At 42.7% G+C, this 16,475-nt stretch overlaps 1 protein-coding gene across 2 annotated transcripts in view; it reads left to right on the forward strand.

Moving 5' to 3' along the window:
- Window positions 1-16,475, forward strand: part of ZNF827 (zinc finger protein 827) — a 232,964-nt gene that overhangs the window by 92,804 nt on the left and 123,685 nt on the right. For both annotated transcript variants that reach the window (XM_068279307.1, XM_068279313.1), the window contains exons 3-4: window positions 4,121-4,293; window positions 13,168-13,624. In XM_068279307.1, coding sequence (XP_068135408.1) covers window positions 4,121-4,293; window positions 13,168-13,624 — 630 coding nt within the window. The remainder of the gene's footprint in view (window positions 1-4,120; window positions 4,294-13,167; window positions 13,625-16,475) is intronic.

The raw sequence follows: 16,475 nt of genomic DNA on the forward strand, positions 1-16,475 counted from the left end.
TCTTCCTCCAGACTCTGGCACCTTGATTTCCGAATGACGTGTAAATGTTGCTTTCATCCGAAAAAAAGTACTTTGGACCACTGAGCAACACTCCAGTGCTGCTTCTCTGTAGCCCAGGTCAGGCACTTCTGCCGCTGTTTCTGGTTCAAAAGTGAGTTCATGCTTCCATCTGCTGAAAAGCTTTATGGAGATGAAGATTTCATTTTTCAGCACGACCTGGCACCTGCTCACAGTGCCAAAACCAGTGGTAAATGGTTTACTGACCATGGTATTACTGTGCTCAATTGGCCTGCCAACTCTCCTGACCTGAACCCCATAGAGAATCTGTGGGATGTTGTGAAGAGAAGGTTGAGAGACGCAAGACCCAACACTCTGGATGAGCTTAAGGCCGCTATCGAAGCATCCTGGGCCTCCATAACACCTGAGCAGTGCCACAGGCTGATTGCCTCCATGCCATGCCGCATTGAAGCAGTCATTTCTGCAAAAGGATTCCCGACCAAGTATTGAGTGCATAACTGAACATAATTATTTGAAGATTGACTTTTTTTTGTTTTAAAAACACTTTTCTTTTATTGGTCGGATGAAATATTCTAATTTTTTGAGATAGGAAATTTGGGTTTTCATGAGCTGTATGCCAAAATCATCAATATTAAAACAATAAAAGGCTTGAACTACTTCAGTTGTGTGTAATGAATCTAAAATATATGAAAGTCTAATGTTTGTCAGTACATTACAGAAAATAATGAACTTTATCACAATATGCTAATTTTTTGAGAAGATCCTGTATAAATTGTATGTGTAGTATGGATAATTATTAGAACATTAGTAGCAAAGAAAATAATGCCATATTTATTATTATTTTCAGTTATATAGTTTTTTTTATAACATTGCATCATTCTCTAATATTTGCAGTTTACACTCTACTCTGCATTCTAAATGATTTTACAGAGCAGGTTAGTGAACTTTTGAACTGTTCTCTGCAGAAAAAAACTATATGTGCCAGACACTTGAGATAATAAGCTTCAGAAGACAGAGCTCTCTGCGACTTTAAAAGTCGTGGAGCTCAATGGCACATTTGCATAGATAGCTTGAGTTTCTTAACTCTTCCTGTACTAGAAACAATGTGAGACTTATATCTGTGCTCCTAATGTTTTATTTCTTAGCTGTACTACACATACAAATCATTATATCATTTAAAAAAAATAAAAAAATTTGCTTCAGTGTCTCTGTAAGGTAATTTCTTAGTAGTGTTAGTAGTACTATATCTGTATGCGTTTATCTCATCCTGTCACATATTACTTCGGGTACACTTTTAAAGTGCATTTCTAGTTATATCATCAACAATTGCTGATTATAAGAGCATGGGTATGGTATACTCACACTTTAAATCCAAAACCTCCCTGTTGCTACACATTGCTCTGTGTGTTAAAGATTGCTTCACTGTTGCTTTAAAATAAGTTGATCAAAGCCCATCCAATAATATGTATAGGACTAGCAAAACATGCATGTCTGTGATGTCATTGTTATGTCTCCCAAAAATGTACTCGGGCTAAAATTTTGATTGATATTAATGTAACCTTCTTACCAGGGCATCCAATACATTTGAAGAGCTGTATGGATTACAAGCAGTATAACTGCTTGAGAGAATTTACATTAGGACTATTGTGAATGACATCACTAGTGCTATGAAGTAATAAACAGTTCTACTGTCTGCATCCTGGTACTGAATGTGTTATTAGGGAGGCATTGTCTCATGTAACATAGACAAAAACATGGCATCTATTACCTTTATTAATTGGTTTCAGGTAGGGCAGATTTGACAAACAGTTTGTGCCCAGAAACAGTGAGTTGTAACAGTAGGTGTAGGTGCAGGTGCAGCTGTTGTGGTAAAACAAGGCTTGTAGTGGTCCCAGCCTGTGCCAAATTCTGACTTGGACTTGACAATTGAACTTGTTTCTTCTTCAAGTCATGTGTGAACTTTTTCTTACCTGTGCAATTGGTATTGACAGCAGTTCTGATTGGAAGGGAGTGGCTTGCTTTGTCTTCTGTAGGTGGTAATTTCAGGGACCCACCAGGGCTCTGGAAGTCTCTTCCTCAATAAGACAGCAGCACATGCAAAGTGGTATTAAGACATGTTAATTTGGGCACCAGCCATGATAGTAAAATTAGACACTGCCATAAATCGCACTGCAAAGTTGAGGCTATGGTGTGTCAAGTGCATAACTTGGTAACGAGAGTTCAGTTATCAGGCCAGAAACCAACTAGGAGCGATTTTCTGAGCGCTTTGCGATTTGAAAACTCTTACTAATGTAATGCTATGGGTGTGATCCCACTTGAGTGATGAGATTTTATAAAAATTCCCCACAGCATTGCATTAGCAAGAGCTTTTTCAAATCACTAGCGATTAGAAATCGCTCCTAGTGGGTTTCTGGCCTCACAGTCGAATTCCATGATGATTGCAGTGCAGGGGTAGCACAGTGACGGCATTGGAGTAGTATCAGTGCGACACTCTGCTATAGTGTTAGGTATAGGTGGGAAAGGTTAGTGTTGGGCATAGGTAGGGGGCAAAGGTTAGGTGTAGGTGAAAAAGGTTAATGTAGGACATAGTTAGGATGGATGAAGGTTAGGCGTAAGTGTAGGTTTGTGTGTGGGGTTAGTGTTAGGCGTAGGTAGGAGGGATGAAGGTTAGGTGTAGGTGAAGAAGGTTAATGTAAGATGTAGGTAGGAGAGATGAAGGTTAGGCATAGGTGTGTGTGTGTGGTTAGTGTTAGGTGTAGGTAGGAGGGATGAAGGTTAGGTGTAGGTGAAGAAGGTTAATGTAAGATGTAGGTGAGAGAGATGAAGGTTAGGCATAGGTGTGTGTGTGTGTGGGGGGGGTAGTTTAGGCATAGGTAGGAGGGATGAAGGTTAGGTGTAGGTGAAGAAGGTTAATGTAAGATGTAGGTAGGAGAGATAAAGGTTAGGCATAGGTGTGTGTGTGTGTGTGGGGGGGGTAGTTTAGGCATAGGTAGGAGGGATGAAGGTTAGGTGTAGGTGAAGAAAGTTAATATAAGATGTAGGTAGGAGAGATGAAGGTTAGGCATAGGTGTGTGTGTGTGTGTGTGTGTGGGGGGGGGGGGGTAGTTTAGGCATAGGTAGGAGGGATGAAGGTTAGGTGTAGGTGAAGGTTAATGTAAGATGTAGGTAGGAGAGATGAAGGTTAGGCATAGGTGTGTGTGTGTGTGTGGGGTTAGTGTTAGGCGTAGGTAGGAGGGATGAAGGTTAGGTGTAGGTGAAGGTTAATGTAAGATGTAGGTAGGAGAGATGAAGGTTAGGCATAGGTGTGTGTGTGTGTGTGGGGTTAGTGTTAGGCATAGGTAGGAGGGATGAAGGTTAGGTGTAGGTGAAGGTTAATGTAAGATGTAGGTAGGAGAGATGAAGGTTAGGCATAGGTGTGTGTGTGTGTGTGGGGTTAGTGTTAGGCGTAGGTAGGAGGGATGAAGGTTAGGTGTAGGTGAAGGTTAATGTAAGATGTAGGTAGGAGAGATGAAGGTTAGGCATAAGTGTGTGTGTGTGGAGGTAGTGTTAGGCATAGGTAGGAGGGATGAAGGTTAGGTGTTGGTAGGAAGGTTAATATAAGGCGTAGGTGGGAGGGAGGAAGATTAGGCGTAAGTGGGGGGGTTAGTGTTAGATGTAGGTAGGGGAGGTTAGTGCTATATGATATGAGGGGAGGTTATCTTTAAAAAGCAACTGCAATAGCAGCACACCAATTACCGAAGCTATTTCGGTATATAAACAATATCGATGGCAATACCTGGCGCCTCTTTTAAATATGCACAGATGGTATAGCTACTTGTTTTCAGCATAAGGGCCCATTTACACAGGAAATAGTACTAAGCAAAGGCAATCGCACCTCCATTAACTGGAATTTTTTTATTGTGAAATCATCAGAGTCCATTTGCACCAATGCAGTGAGTTCTGCTAAACAGAAAAAAAAATCGCCTGAAAGTGATAGATTATGTGTCACATTTAAAGCTGTAGTTTGTTTATAGAAGTGAAACTGGTGTTTTACCAAATGTGCATGTAATGCCCTCTGATATCTGTTATTTCTGTTTCTCTTTGTGTTCTTTGTACATGAAAGCTCCAGAGGAAGAAGGAGGAAAGCCTTTCCAATGCCCCATCTGTGGACTGGTAATAAAGCGGAAAAGTTATTGGAAAAGGCACATGGTGATTCACACAGGTTTAAAAAGCCATCAGTGTCCACTATGTCCATTTCGTTGTGCCCGCAAGGACAATCTGAAATCACACATGAAGGTGAGGTTACTTTTCGGTACACTTACATTGAAAGCTAAAGATTGCTTTGTGCTCACAATACAAAATACATTTGATATGAAGGTACAAGTGCACAGTGATTGCCTTGCAACTGTGAAAGGTTTTTTCATCTATGTATCCTACCTTGTTATTGCTGCTAGATGCTTCACATTGTTCAAATTGTTTACTGCCAGCCTGACTGCACCAAAATTAGACCGCATATTAACCTGTTTACATCAAGCTGGATGCCGTTTTCGGGATTCATTTATCTTTGTGTATTTTTTTTTATGCTTTAATTTTTATAACCTAGTAGGAAACGCATTTTAGATGTAAAAAAAAGCTAAAATAAAACCTGGATGACCTAAAAGTATACAGGAGTTAGGCTTGTAGAAAAGATGCACTTAGTAACCTGTTCACAACGCTCCTTTTGCTGTTACATTAAAGGCACCAAGCAAAAATAAAATAACACAACTCACTGGAAAACAATACCTTCAATAAAACAGACATTGGGCCGTATCCTATTTGGAATAAGTTGGTTGCTTGGCAGGAGTTATGGGAACTAGGAACATGCTTTTGCCGGGGCTCCTGCGTCCGTTGAAACAGAGGAAGAGCAGTGGTGGTTTCAACTGGTCCAGCGGGTCGCCACAGAGCGACAGCGCCAGGGGAGCCTGGCATGCAATGGTGGCTGTTGGGTAATCTCAGGTGTGCCTGGAGCTGAAGCGGCAGCGAACGACAGGAAACATTGGCCAGGAGCAGATTATTCAATCAAGAATTCAAGGAAAAGAAGAAAGAAGTGACAGATGGGGAAAAAAATTAATTATTTTTCCCCTAATAAAGTTTATTCTTATATTCTTAACACTAAATAGATATAGGTTCAAAAGTGTCCCTCTATACATACAGTGGTGTGAAAAACTATTTGCCCCCTTCCTGATTTCTTATTCTTTTGCATGTTTGTCACACTTAAATATTTCTGCTCATCAAAAACCGTTAACTATTAGTCAAAGATAACATAATTGAACACAAAATGCAGTTTTAAATGATGGTTTTTATTATTTAGTGAGAAAAAAAACCCCAAAACCTACATGGCCCTGTGTGAAAAAGGAATTGCCCCCTGAACCTAATAACTGGTTGGGCCACCCTTAGCAGCAATAACTGCAATCAAGCGTTTGCGATAACTTGCAACAAGTATTGTAGAGCGCTCTGGAGGAATTTGGGCCCACTCATCTTTGCAGAATTGTTGTAATTCAGCTTTATTTGAGGGTTTTCTAGCATGAACCGCCTTTTTAAGGTCATGCCACAACATCTCAATAGGATTCAGGTCAGGACTTTGACTAGACCACTCCAAAGTCTTCATTTTGTTTTTCTTTAGCCATTCAGAGGTGGATTTGCTGCTGTGTTTTGGGTCATTGTCCTGCTGCAGCACCCAAGATCAATTCAGCTTGAGTTGACGAACAGATGGCCGGACATTCTCCTTCAGGATTTTTTGGTAGACAGTAGAATTCATGGTTCCATCTATCACAGCAAGCCTTCCAGGTCCTGAAGCAGCAAAACAACCACAGACCATCACACTACCACCACCATATTTTACTGTTGGTATGATGTTCTTTTGCTGAAATGCTGTGTTACTTCTACGCCAGATGTAACGGGACACGCACCTTCCAAAAAGTTAAACTTTTGTCTCGTCGGTCCACAAGGTATTTTCCCAAAAGTCTTGGCAATCATTGAGATGTTTTTAAGCAAAATTGAGACGAGCCTTAATGTTCTTTTTGCTTAAAAGTGGTTTGCACCTTGGATATCTGCCATGCAGGCCATTTTTGCCCAGTCTCTTTCTTATGGTGGAGTCGTGAACACTGACCTTAATTGAGGCAAGTGAGGCCTGCAGTTCTTTAGATGTTGTCCTGAGGTCTTTTGTGGCCTCTCGGAAGAGTTTTCTCTGCGCTCTTGGGGTAATTTTGGTCGGCCGGCCACTCCTGGGAAGGTTCATCACTGTTCCATGTTTTTGCCATTTGTGGATAATGGCTCTCACTGTGGTTCGCTGGAGTCCCAAAGCTTTAGAAATGGCTTTATAACCTTTACCAGACTGATAGATCTCAATTACAGTACTTTTGTTCTCATTTGTTCCTGAATTTCTTGGGATCTTGGCATGATGTCTAGCTTTTGAGGTGCTTTTGGTCTACTTCTCTGTGTCAGATAGCTCCTATTTAAGTGATTTCTTGACTGAAAGAGGTGTGGCAGTAATCAGGCCTGGGGGTGACTACAGAAATTTAACTCAGGTGTGATAAACCACAGTTAAGTTATTTTTTAACATGGGGGGCAATCACTTTTTCACACAGGGCCATGTAGATTTGGAGTTTTTTTCTCACTAAATAATAAAAACCATCATTTAAAACTGCATTTTGTGTTCAATTATGTTATCTTTGACTAATAGTTAACGGTTTTTGATGAGCAGAAACATTTAAGTGTGACAAACATGCAAAAGAATAAGAAATCAGGAAGGGGGCAAATAGTTTTTCACACCACTGTATTTACCTAGAAGGGGGCGTGCATCTGGGCATCCTTTTTTTTATTAAAGGGGGCTCCCAAATCCCATCATAAGTCCCCCAGGACCTTACCCATCCCAACTCATGTACCATGTGGGCTGATATGGTTAGTATGATCAGAGGCAGAGGATCAACACCACATTTGGGCAACAAGTATTTATATACAAAAAAAAAAAAAAAAAAAAAAAAGAAGCAATATACATCAGTAATGACAGACCCCATCTTTCTCTCACTTTAGAGTTCCTCAGCATTGATTTTCACATTATGCAGGAGAACAGAGGCACCAAAAGGATGAAAGGAAGCTAAATGAGCTTAAAAACCAAATTCTTGGTAAATAGAGGAGGTAGTGGTCGACTTACCTCCTCCAAGTAGACACACAACGACTGTAGTAAAGGCAGTCAATATATTTTATTTATGAACTCCAAATATGCGACGCGTTTGGCAGGTTTGATCCCGCTTCATCAGGCAATAACAACGGAGCAATAGCATATGTGGTCAGTAGAAGAGCCAGGCACTTCTACTGACTACATATGCTATTGCTCCGTTGTTATTGCCTGATGAAGCGGGATCAAACCTGCGAAACGCGTTGCATATTTGGAGTTCATAAATAAAATATATTGACTGTGTTTACTACAGTCGTTGTGTGTCTACTTGGAGGAGGTAAGTCGACCACTACCTCCTCTATTTACCAAGAATTTGGTTTTTACGCTCATTTAGCTTCCTTTTATCCTTTTGGCTTCTCTATTCTCCTGCACAATATTGAGTCCACCCTGGGTAAAGGGTTGAACCCCCTTTTTCTCATCTACAGAGAGCGACTTCTTATTCCTGAGTGGGGTCAGGAAAATCTCCCCACCTGCCTTTACAGTGGTTGCCTAATGGTAACCCTGGTTTGTGAGTATTAATATTTACTCTATCTAGTAACCATTTACCAGTACATATTACACCAGGGGTCTCAAACTCGCGGCCCGCGGGCCATTTGCGGCCCTCGATACAATATTTTGTGGCCCTCGCTGGCAAAAGCTTCCTTATAGTTCGGTTCAGTGCTCTCAAGTAATCCGCCGCATCCCCGCCGCTAAACGAGGGCTGCAGAGCCCCCAAATCGCCCGGGGGGCAATCCGCCGGCATTTCCTGGAAGGGGCAGAGCTTTCAGCTTCAGCTCTGCCCCTCCTGACGTCAATCGCCGCACGGATCGCCGCCTCTCCCCGCCCCTCTCTGTGAAGGAAGAGTGAGAGGGGCGGGCAGAGGTGGCGATGCGCCGCGATTGTGAAATCCCTTATGCGGCCCAGCCTCATCCTGACTTTGCCTCCTGCGGCCCCCAGGTAAATTGAGTTTGAGACCCCTGTATTACACTATTGGGGCTCTTGGTGTTCCTTGTTTTTATTGATTTTCACATGTCCTTATTGGTGATCATTTGTTTTGTGGGTCTGCAATTATATTAACCACTTGATGACCCAGCCTTTACCCCCCCTTAAGGACCAGCGCTGTTTTAGCTGATCTGTGCTGGGTGGGCTGTGCAGCCCCCAGCACAGATCAAACACTAGGCAGAGCGACCAGATCGCCCCCCCTTTTTTCCCCACTAGGGGGATGATGTGCTGGGGGGGTCTCATTGCTCCTGCCTGCCTGGGTGTTGCGGGGGGCACCTCAAAGGCCCCCTCCGCGGCGAAATTCCCCCCTCCCTCTCCTCCCTCCCTTCCCCGGAGATCCGAGGCTGCACAGGAACGGATCTGTCCTGTGCAGCCTCTAACAGGCTCCTGCCTGTCATGTGACAGCGATCCCCGGCCGCTGATTGGCCGGGGATCGCTGATCTGGTACAACGCTGCTACTGTTAGCAGCGTTGTACAAAGGTAAACAAAGCGGATTATTTCTGCTTGTGTTTACACTTAGCCTATGAGCCGCGATCGGCGGCCCGCAGGCTATTCACGGAGCCCCCCGCCGTGAATTGGCAGGAAGCAGCTCGCGCGAGCGGCTGCTTCCTGATTAATTAGCCTGCAGCCGGCGACGCAGAACTGTGTCGCTGGTCCTGCAGCTGCCACTTTGCCGACGCGCGGTATGAGTGCGTGGTCGGCAAGTGGTTAAATACAGTACATGGGTCTGTTTGTTTGTGACGAGCGTTCTTGATTTCAATTTTTTGTTTCCGTTTTTGCTGTTTATAAGATGGTGACTAATGGGAAAAAATGTGGTCCTTTTTTCAATTCTTGGTCACTGAAGTTGCTGCCTGGCTCTGGGGCACCAGCTGTTTGTGGAGCAGCTAGTGCTCTCTTTCGGGTAATAGCGTCTCATTGACTTTGCCTGCCTTAGATGCAAAGTGCCTTAGATGTCAGTGCAAACCAATGCTGGCTAATAACTTCTAAATAAAATGTATTGGCTGGATATTGTGGGGGGCATGTTTTTACTTCATTTTTTTTTTCCCGAAAGTCTTTGTATTTGTTGTATTGAGAACATAGATAATCTATATTTTCTGTTGCTTTTATGGCACAGATGCTGCTGCAAGTGCAATGAAATGGAGCAGCAGCTTATATCACCACTTTATAAATGAGCCAGTTAGACTGTCTGGTCCAAGGATCTTCTGTACAGAGCTTGGCAGACAGCATCATAGAGTTTAGCTTTTTCCTTAATCTCTGTTATACCTGAAGTAATTTCAGCATAATCTACCTATAGGGAGAGGGCTTTTGTGCCTTCCACTAGTTTTATCCCATTTGATATTAGAATCCAGAGTGAAAAGAATGAATAAAATGGTTACTGAACATCAACCAGTAACTTTTTCTCTTCTACCTGCAGAAATACTCAGGGAAAGCATGTAGTCAGCAAAGTAAACGGCAATGCTTGACAACCCTTCAATTGCAGAGGATGGTGCAGGATCCCTGTAGAATATGAATTCACAATAGGAATTTCCAGGCATTTTTGTCCATTGATGGGAGTTAGGCTAGCACTGTTTTAACAAGCTGCCCATGGAGTATGAAGGCAGCTTACTGTACTTATGGTCTGTCAGTACAAATATAGGAGCCTACTGTATGATGGGACTCTTCCTGATCAGCAAAAAAAAATACTGTAGATAGAAAACCAAAAGGATATTACATTTGTCAGTGTTATGCAAGTTAATTTGTAGTTTAGGGTAAGTAAAAATCCCTTGCCAGCTTGTAGCCATGTTTGATTTTCTAAAATTGCCATAAAGTTCAAATTCCTATATTTTTCAGTTGTTTCACCAGCACTATGTTTGTGTATACAGAGCACTCTCATTGGTGGACATAACCTCTAAAGAATCCCACCTGCTCACATCAGTAATTTGCTGCACAGAGCAAAAATTTGGTACCACCTGGCATCGGCCTGGCATCCTCTTGCAAATCTGGAATATTTAAATGCAATAGCGGGATGCTGTTTTTCATTTTAGTACACATTTGAGAATGTACAAGCATTAGCGTGTATCGTTTCCTTACCGGGAGACACTGGACTAGTTTCTGCTTGTGTTTGTACATAGGAACAAGAAAAGGATCATGGAAGACTTTTTAGTTTTCTTCTCATCAGATCTGATGTTTTAATTTTAAACTTTTGTATTATTTTGGTTTTGAGTAATAGAGGACTTAAAGGGAACCAGAGATGAACGTTTCACACAAAATAAACATATCAGTCGATAGCTTGTAAAGAATAAATACTCTACCTGATAATTTCGCCGCTCTGGTGTGCCTTTTTTAGTGTTTTTTTTATCCATTATTGCTCCAGGAAAAATCAAATATGGCCGCCGGCTCATATCCCTTCTTCTTCCGGGTTATGAGTTGTTCTGGATGTGCTGTCTAGGCTATATGAGACTATGCTGCTATCTAGGCTATATTCATCTGTGTGCTTTCATTTTGGTATGATGTACAGCTGCCTGTAGGAAGTGTTTCTCATAGGAATTAAACTGCAGTCATCATCAGTATCTAGTGCACACAGAGCACACAGGGATCATATTGCAGCCACAGAGCTTCTCTCTCAGCAGCAGCAGCCCCTCCCATATCATCACAGCTCTCAGTATGCAAAGCAGGAAATTTGAGACAGGAGGTGGCAGGCTTGGGCTTGAAAAGACTCCACAGAAGAGTGACTCCGCTATAATGATTCCAGGTCAAACCTACACTGAGCCAGTCGGGGATTCTTATCACAGCTGCTAATAGACTAATTAAGCAGATAAGAATTAAACTAAAAGCAGGGTAGGTGTTTACTGTCATGTTCCCACTGATAAATGTAATACAATACATGAGGGTGCTTCCTCTCTGGTTTTCTTTAAGCTTGAAAATAAGAGATTTATATGTAATATTGTAATTTATATAATGTAATTTATATGTAATTGAACCTACAGAAATATATCGGTTTTATAAATGTTTTATAAATGCATATATTCCTTTTATGCAACTGCACCTATCAGCTGGGGCAGATAAATAATAGTGCGAGTACATTTATCTTTTAATGGAAGCGGAAACTGTGTAGGCTACCCTTACTACCCCCTTCCACTGTTCCAATCTTTTCTACTTTAAGCTCTTTCTACTTCTCGGATGTTGAGTTTTTGACTGTGACTCATTTTTTGGTGGGGGAAATGGATTTGGCACAGTTGTGGAGGTGTAATAGTATTTAGCTGCAGGGAGAGGGAGATATTTAGCTGCAGGGAGAGGTAATATTTTACATGAGAGAAGTGGTAGAGTGGGTTATACCAGGTTTTATGGGAAAGGGAAGAAGAGTCTTGCTTTAAAGGGCATTAAGGTAAATTTAAAGGTTAAATAGGAATTGATGCCAATTTAGCTGCAGGAAAACATCCCGACCACTCATGCTGAAAATATATGGTGTTCAGCTATCAGATTAGAAGTTACTACGCAGTTATGTATGCAGCCGTCATACTCCTCTAGCCAGAAGTTCAAGTAGCCAAACTGCAGCAGACAGTTTCTGCAACAGGTGGGCAACTTCTGCAACAGGTGGGCAACTTCTGCAACAGGTGGGCAACTAACTTCTGCAACAGGTGGGCAACTAACTTCTGCAACAGGTGGGCAACTAACTTCTGCAACAGGTGGGCAACTTCTGCAACAGGTGGGCAACTTCTGCAACAGGTGGGCAACTTCTGCAACAGGTGGGCAACTTCTGCAACAGGCGTGCAGCTTCTGCAGCAGGTGTGCAGCTTCTGCAGCAGGGGTGGAGCTTCTGCGGCAGGCATGTAGCTTTTGCGGCAGGCGTGCAGCTTCTGCAACAGGCCTGCAGCTTCTGCAACAGGCGTGCAGCTTCTGCGGCAGGGGTGGAGCTTCTGCGGCAGGCGTGCAGCTTCTGCAACAGGCGTGCAGCTTCTGCAACAGGCGTGCAGCTTCTGCAACAGGCGTGCAGCTTCTGCAACAGGCGTGCAGCTTTTGCAGCAGGCATGCAGCTTCTTTAGCAGGCGTGCAGCTTCTGCAACAGGCGTGCAGCTTCTGCGGCAGGCGTGCAGCTTCTGCGGCAGGGGTGGAGCTTCTGCGGCAGGGGTGGAGCTTCTGCGGCAGGGGTGGAGCTTCTGCGGCAGGGGTGGAGCTTCTGCGGCAGGGGTGGAGCTTCTGCGGCAGGCGTGGAGCTTCTGCGGCAGGCGTGTAGCTTCTGCGGCAGGCGTGTAGCTTCTGTGGCAGGCGTGTAGCTTCTGCGGCAGGCGTGCAGCTTCTGCGGCAGGCGTGGAACTTTTGCAGCAGGCTTGCCGTTTCTGCAGCACGCGTGGAGCTTTTGCAGTGGGTGTTTTGCAGCAGGCGTGTAGCTTTTGCAGCGGGTGTTTTGCAGCAGGCGTGTAGCTTTTGCAGCAGGCGTGTAGCTTTTGCAGCAGGCGTGGATCTTTTGCAGCAGGCGTGGATCTTTTGCAGCAGGCGTGGAGCTTTTGCAGCAGGCGTGGAGCTTTTGCAGCAGGCGTGGAGCTTTTGCAGCAGGCGTGGAGCTTCTGCAGCAGGCATAGAGCAAACGCAACAGGCATAAAGCTAGTGGAGTCAGGGGAGTCCAAATATCTGTAGCAAGTACACCATTTATGAAAGGCGTTGCCATGTACCCCTTAGTGTGAATAACGCAAACTCAATTAGGTATTCTCAGTATTTGTGTGTGAATGCTTTCCAAACAATACTTACAGCTTTTAATTAACTAAAAATACTTATTTAGTACGAATTATAAATGATTTCTTCTTTTTATTAATCCCAAAACTCATTGTGATCTACTATGACATGTTCAAGTATCTCATAAATTCTACCACATGCTGAGAACCTAGGTAGTACTAGTATGCGTATGGAAGTATTTTTTTTATTTTTATTTTACAAAACTGTCTAATAAATGGGTGTTTATCCTCCTGTGTGGTAACGAATGCTTTGCCTTCCATCAGGTCCATCAGCACCAGGACAGAGGAGAGACCTTCCAGTGTCAGCTCTGCCCTTTCACCTCATCACGTCATTTCAGCCTGAAACTCCACATGCGCTGCCATCAGCACTTTCTACGGGCAGAAGCCAAAGTGAAGGAGGAACCCAATGAGGTGGACATTAAAGGATCACCTTTTAATAACTCTTTGGGAAGCCATGATGAGGGGAGTGTCTCACCTGCTCAGAACTCGCTACTTCCTGAAACTTTAAGCCAGATCAGTTCTGTAACTGCCAGTTCACTACCTATCAAAGAGGAGCCAAAAGACAGTGACTGCCCCTCTGTGGTGCCCTATGCCGACAGACCTAACAGTAACAGCAGCATGAAGCTGAAGGACACGCTGGACTTTGTTACATGTCCCTCATCTCTTTTCAGCCAAGATATCTCTGTGAAGATGGCTTCTGATTTTCTGATGAAGTTATCAGGTATGCCTACTTACCCTGCTATATTTTATTTGTGTTCATGCTGGCCTGAGCTCTGGTGGGAAATAATCATCTGATACTCTGAAGTTGGTCTTGAAATTATCATCTTTATACATTTGCTCCATTTTCTTTTTCTTTTTTAAGTTTCCACATAAACAGGTAGAGCCATAAAGTGGCTGTTAGAGGAGTGAGAGGGGGTCTAGGGGTAGCTAAGGGGATGTTAGTGTTAGGCTTAGATAGCGGTAGGTTAGAGTCAGGAATAGATCAAGGGAGTTGGTGTGAGAGGATGGTTAGATAAAGCAATAATAGAATATTGGTAAAATTACCGATATTCTATGATAATTAGCCAGCCACCATAGTAAAATATCAGCATTGCCAATATTCTACTTTGAAGCTTCACTTGGCGCCCTTTATTCATAGACACCTGGACAATTCAATAGCAAGGGAATGGAAAGTCTATGCTGGATATGGTATACTAGCCACCTACCTCCCCTGACAATTGATGAACTAGTATGACATCCAATATTTATGCAGTGACTTAATATTCATTTTTATTATCATGTATGACATCTAAAAAGAGGCTTATTTACATTTTGAAAAGGAAATAGTTGTTTTTCGATCTTCTGTACAATAGTCAGCATTGGCCATCTTTTGGCTTCAAGTCAGACTGGGATCTGCTTGAATAACCTAATGTGAGGAGGTCTAATTGTATAAAACAGGTATTGGTTCGTGTTTGCTTACATTGTGTGAATGCATCTGTTGCTCGACATACTTTTTGATGGCCAGATTGGCGGGAGATCGGCCAATCACAGTCCATAGTTGTTGAGTGGCTGGATCTAAAATATTGCTTTTTGTAATGTATGAAGGCCAGATTTTCTCTTGGATGTACCAGAATTCTCAGGTGTAATTAAAAATGCCTGCAGTAATTGAGAAATGCTTTCACTGCAAACACAACTAATTTTACAACTCCTTCAGCATACAGTTATTGTTACCAGTAGTTGGATTATTGTTATCTGTAGTAAGTACAAATGGCTGATCTTGAGTACTTTTAATGGATGGTTAACACTACTAAATGGTGTATTATAACCTGTGTTTTGCTGCCTTCCATACTTCTTCCTTTGGTTTTATGGTATTGCACCCTGAGATTTTTTGCTTAGTCTCTTGCAAATTGGGTCTGGACATGTCCCAGACTCCTAGTAGCCTGAAGTGCAGTCGTCATTTAAAGTAAATCTGCTGTGAGGTAAAGTCTGCCATTACTTTTGCCCCTTCTGGCTGCTCTTCTGTTGCTCTGAGCAAGTTGCCTGGAACATGTATGCAGATTTGGTATTCTCGCTCTTCTGAAACCATTGGTTGCATGCATGTTCCAGTTGGCTGACTCAAAAACCATTGAAGCCACCAGCATGCCAGGGATCTGGCATTTTTTTAAAGATGGAAAATGGGTGCTCCTATATAGCCCTATGTTTATTTTTTTTTTAATCCATTTCTACTGTGGTCTGTTAGAGCAGAATTATCTTCAAAGTTCCCATCACCTCAAAGTTGAAGTGACTGACTGCTAAACGATCAAAAGAATCAAAAGTTTGTATTTCAGGGGGAAGGGGGGGGGGGGGTTGTCTCTGGAACCCCTGAGCTGAAATATTCCCAACAAAATGCCCAGGTCACCGTCTGCCCAGCTGTCACTATTATGGAGTCTAATGATGCCCTTGGGTTCACGTAAAGCATGCTTCACAATGCAGTATGTTGCAAAGTTCAGCAGTGGGCGAGTGACTTCTTTTGCTAAAGCTATGCTGAAGAGGTAAAAATACCAACTATTGCAAGCTAATTGGAGACACAAGAAATTAGATGATAAGTCGACTTGCCTGTTCCCAGCGCTGACTGGACAAGAGGTTGTGAGAAGTAGAAGGGATGGAATGTAATGTGTCTGCATAGATTGACTGTAATCACTTCTTCCACACTATAGTACGTCACCTATTTACTTTGTGCAAATTCAATACCAACCCTGGCATGAAGGTCAGAGGCTATTTAAATGAATAAGCATAAAATGTATCTTTAGTCGCAGAAGGAAGAATTACATTTTTAACACCTGCCAGGAAAAAATGCCTTCTCCGTATTCTAGACAATTTGAAGACCTGCAACGGAAATGTACATGCGCATGATTGTAGTTTGCACAATTTTTAAACGACAAATGAAACAAGAAAGCTTTGGAGGCGGCCATATTTATTTCATTTTAAGCAATGCCAGTTGCCTGGCTGTCCTGCTGATCCTCTGCCTCTAATACTTTTAGCCATAGACCCTGAACAAGCATGCAGCAGATCAGGTGTTTCTAACATTATTGTCAGATCTGACAAGATTAGCTGCATGCTTGTTTCTGGTGTTATTCAGACATTACTGTATCCAAATAGATCAGCAGGGCTGCCAGGTAACTGGTTTTGTTTAAAAGGAAATAAATATGGCAGCCTCCATATTCTTCTCACTTCAGTTGTCCTTTAAAACAATGTGGACATTAGAAAATGAATGGGCTGTGGTCACTGAAGACTCCTCAGAGCAGGAGTGATGGAAGAAGGTGGAGGGGAGCAGAAATAGTTGCACCCACTATGCTGGCTATTATTTAATACTTCATTACAATGTTTCCTGCCTCCTTAATTATAGTGTCTTTCACATCATAGTGCCCATTAGTACTGCATTAAACTGCTTGTTTATCACAACACAGCTCTTACTATAGTTCTTCTAATTAGTTTCTCCCTAAACCAGTAAGCTGCCATCTTGTAGCCAATTAGCTTTGTCTTGATTTTTTTTTTGTACTGTTAAAGGGAAGAGTATACAATACAGAATAAAATAGAAAAAATAATGTAGAACA

The sequence above is a fragment of the Hyperolius riggenbachi genome, chromosome 1 (genome assembly GCF_040937935.1).
Source record: "Hyperolius riggenbachi isolate aHypRig1 chromosome 1, aHypRig1.pri, whole genome shotgun sequence".
Lineage (NCBI taxonomy): Eukaryota > Metazoa > Chordata > Amphibia > Anura > Hyperoliidae > Hyperolius > Hyperolius riggenbachi.